The 3,325-nt window shown below is 55.9% G+C and overlaps 1 protein-coding gene across 1 annotated transcript; it reads right to left on the reverse strand.

Moving 5' to 3' along the window:
* Positions 1 to 478: 478 nt before the first annotated feature.
* TMSB4X (thymosin beta 4 X-linked) lies at positions 479 to 2,565 on the reverse strand. Its single transcript, XM_056131217.1, has 3 exons — positions 2,418 to 2,565; positions 1,324 to 1,436; positions 479 to 911 (listed from the first exon to the last, which is right to left on the reverse strand). The coding sequence occupies exons 2-3, from the start codon at positions 1,421 to 1,423 to the stop codon at positions 877 to 879; spliced, it is 135 nt and encodes a 44-aa protein (XP_055987192.1). The 5' UTR covers positions 1,424 to 1,436; positions 2,418 to 2,565; the 3' UTR covers positions 479 to 876.
* Positions 2,566 to 3,325: the final 760 nt, after the last annotated feature.

Here is a 3,325-nt window from a genome sequence, read left to right on the forward strand (position 1 = left end):
TGTATGAGGGTCTTGAAAGGACAGGCTAGGGAAGGCTCCAAGGCCGTTTGAGCCAATTACCCAGCTTTTGGATTTAATTTTCGCTTTTGAACAGTCCTTTTTGGCCCTAAATTCAAGTACTTCCTAACTTCAAAGCTTTACTAACAGCAGTTTTGGAAATTATAAAATTTTTCAAGTGGAAGCACATCTTCAGGCTGGCAGGTTGATCTGAAATATCAGTGTAGGCTTACCAACCCTTATTTGCATTTCACTCCCAAGTTTTCCTATTAGCAGGAATTCAAATTTCCACCTGAAACCCATCTGCGTGATCATCCCATGCAGAATAAGAAATGCACTCCAAAGTTTGTAATGTACTGTGTTCCACACAGTCGGTACCCCCACCCTGTGCCCCATACCCCAAAGGGGTTGGTTATATTATTCCCCTCTCCCCCAAGGGTCTTATTCGCCGAGGGCGCTATTTCCAGACACCAGTCACCAATCAGGTTTTAAAACTTTATTTGCATATTAAAAAAATTGTGCATTCCAATATAATTAAACCATTAAACAAAAAAAAATGGCACTCAGGGTTCAACTTTTTTTTTTACAGCTTGCAGGACACTTAAAACCAACCAGGTGTACCCCATCAAGTCCCGCCCAGCTTATTCCATCCCCCAACATACATGCAAGTTCGTTCCCTTCCAACCAAACAGATGGGGGAGGCAAGGCGCCTCATTGTCAGTAGTTCTCAAATCTTAAAATGTGAAATGGGGCAGCACAGTCATTTAACTTTTAAACTTTATCCGATCTCGTTGCATCTTAACCAAGTTAAACAGCTAAAAGTAAAATAAGAAGGCAATGCTTGTGGAATGTACAGTGCATTTCGGCGGCGTCCGCTCTTTACGATTCGCCAGCTTGCTTCTCCTGTTCAATTGCTGTTGAAAAACAAACAAAAAAAAGATGAAGGGGCTGTGAGTGTTGAGGAGTCCCGCATACCCCGTGCGCGCTTAGCTGCTTCCCTCTAAAACCTTTCCATCAAGCCTGCAAGCACCTCGGAGGCATTCTCATCACGAAACCCGGACGCTCAACAGATGCAGACGTATGCGCGTTATCTTAGCTATATTACACATTCCATTATGAAATCACGAAAACCCGGTGGGGGCTGCCAAAAATCCATCTTGATTTATATTTCCAGGCAACGTTCATCCCAAGCCGTTGGGACTCCACCCCCGCACTCCCCTGCGACTCCCCCCCCCAAATTCTTCTCCCGGCACCTCCCCGTCCTCCCTCCAACCACCCCTCCCGCCCTGCGGCTTCCCCCAGAAATGGGGGAAGAGGGATGCTTACTTTCTTTAGAAGGCAGCGGGTTCTTCTCTTGCGTTTCAGTCTTCTTCAACTTGGACTTATCGAATTTCTCAATCTCCGCCATATCGGGCTTGTCAGACATGGTTGCAGAGAAGCTGCAGGTAGAGCAAAAAAAAAAAGAAAAAACAAAAAAAAGGGGGGGTGAGAAAAAGCCACCCACCCGCTTCCCCCTGGCCTCAAAGATCGCTTTTTGTTCCCATCTCCTGATCCCGACCACACCTCAGCCTCCTTCCGCTTCCCCCACCCCATGAAAAGAGCTTCCTCCTTTGCAGAGAACACTCCCCGCCCCGCCGTATTTTCTAACGCCACCGAGCTGGGCAGAGTACACTGGGTGGCGGCCGGATTGCCCACCGCGAACGCCTAACGGGAACCGTTTCAAACCCGAAATGTAGCGTCGAGCAATAGCGAAGTCCTTTCAAGGGCAGTGCAGCAACTGTTGGGGGGGGGGGAAGTGTCGCCCCCACGCGCTGCCCGTTCCCACTGGGCTTCCCCGCCAACGGGTGGAAAGCGTTTTTGCTGTCCTCCGCGGCTCACAAAGGCGGCTGCAGCTGCCGGCACCACCGACCACCGCCCTAACCCGCTTCCTCGGCTCGCACTCGACGACGCGTGCAGGGCGCGCCGCGCCCCGACACCCCATCACCCCCATCTGCGTTAGGATCAGCCGGGCAGCCTCTGCGCACCTCCCCGCGGGCAGCTCGTCTGGGAGCGTTTCACCCCTCTGCGGCCCCCCGAAACGGTTAGGCTCGAGGGAATAAAAAAAACAGCATTGGGGTGCCGGTGGGTGGAAAAGCAGAACAAAGGATCTTTCTGTTCCCCAGCCTCCGGCATCGCCGCCGAGGATGCGCCTGAAACTGTTCCGGCTGCAAAGCGAAAAACGCTCCACGAGCCACCGCCGACCGCTAACGTCCGTCCGTTACAGGGATGAGGGCGAAGCCCCGCGCTCCCGCCCGTTACACAGCCCGTTGGGGTAAAAATGCCCTCGCGCATCCTTCGGGAAAGCCCTGCTGCGGGGAAGGGAGAGGAGCAAGCACCGGCCGGGGGTAGGAGCGGCTCGGGCAGGGGCGCGGGGGGCTCACCCGAGCAGGCACGACGATGAGAGCGAAGAAGGAGCCTAGCAGCGACCACCAGCGAATGCCGGGTGGGGCGCGGCGCCGCCCTTATATCGGCGGCGAGATGCAAATGAGGTGACGTCACCCTCCGCCCGTTTAACTCTTTCGCGGGCGGCCCCGCAGCGGCGCCCGGGGGCCCTGCGGGCGGTTTCCGCGCCCCACCCCCACCCCGCGTTCACCTTTGCGCCCGAGCCCCGCCGCGAAGGTCGCGGAAAAAACCAGAAACGCCTAGCCGCCGGCCCTCCTCCGTCCAGCTTGGTCTCCCCGGGAGGGCGATCGCATCCCGATCGTTTTTCGTACCCGCGGGCTCGGACCCGCTTCGGGGCACTGCCCCGAGTGTCGTTCTTCCAGCCGGGGTGGCACCCAGGGGCGCCGGCATGCCTCCACTGCGACAAGGGGTTTGTGCGATGCCCGTCGCCCCCAGCCGGCGCCCTGTGCCTCGCCCGTTGCAGGGGTTCGATTCCTGTGACTCAGCTCTCGGGCCGGCGCGGGGCATCGCCCCACCCCGGCCCTCTTTGTCTGCGCCTCGCTCGTGTGGTGGGAGCTCCAGCGCCCTTGATTGCGCCCCAAACTTTTAAGTTTCATCCCTGCAACATCCTTTATTCATTTTCATTTTCATCAGCACACCACACCGCCGAGCGTTACATTTGCTGGGGAAAGGGGAGGGGGGTGGTCTTCGTCGCTGGGGCGTTGGTCGGGAATCCAACGCCTCCCTCTTAGACAAGTCAAGTTCAAGCTCTGCTCCTGACTTGCTTGCCTGCCAATGAGGAAGTTCTCGGACTTGGCCCCTTTCTGATTTTCCTAAATTGTAAAAGAGATTGCTGAGCCGCCGGCCCGGTGGTATGCTTCGGACGACTTGGAGGGAACCGTTTTTT

This window comes from Sorex fumeus, unplaced genomic scaffold (assembly GCF_029834395.1).
Source record: "Sorex fumeus unplaced genomic scaffold, SorFum_2.1 ptg000086l, whole genome shotgun sequence".
NCBI classification, from domain to species: domain Eukaryota; kingdom Metazoa; phylum Chordata; class Mammalia; order Eulipotyphla; family Soricidae; genus Sorex; species Sorex fumeus.

Excerpts from the sequence above, each read along its gene's own strand:
- TMSB4X (XM_056131217.1), bottom strand. The coding sequence starts at position 1,423 with ATGTCTGACAAGCCCGATATGGCGGAGATTGAGAAATTCGATAAGTCC. Across the intron at positions 912-1,323 it reads CCCGCTGCCTTCTAAAGAAA|CAATTGAACAGGAGAAGCAA; the intron begins GTAAGCATCCCT and ends GTTTTTCAACAG.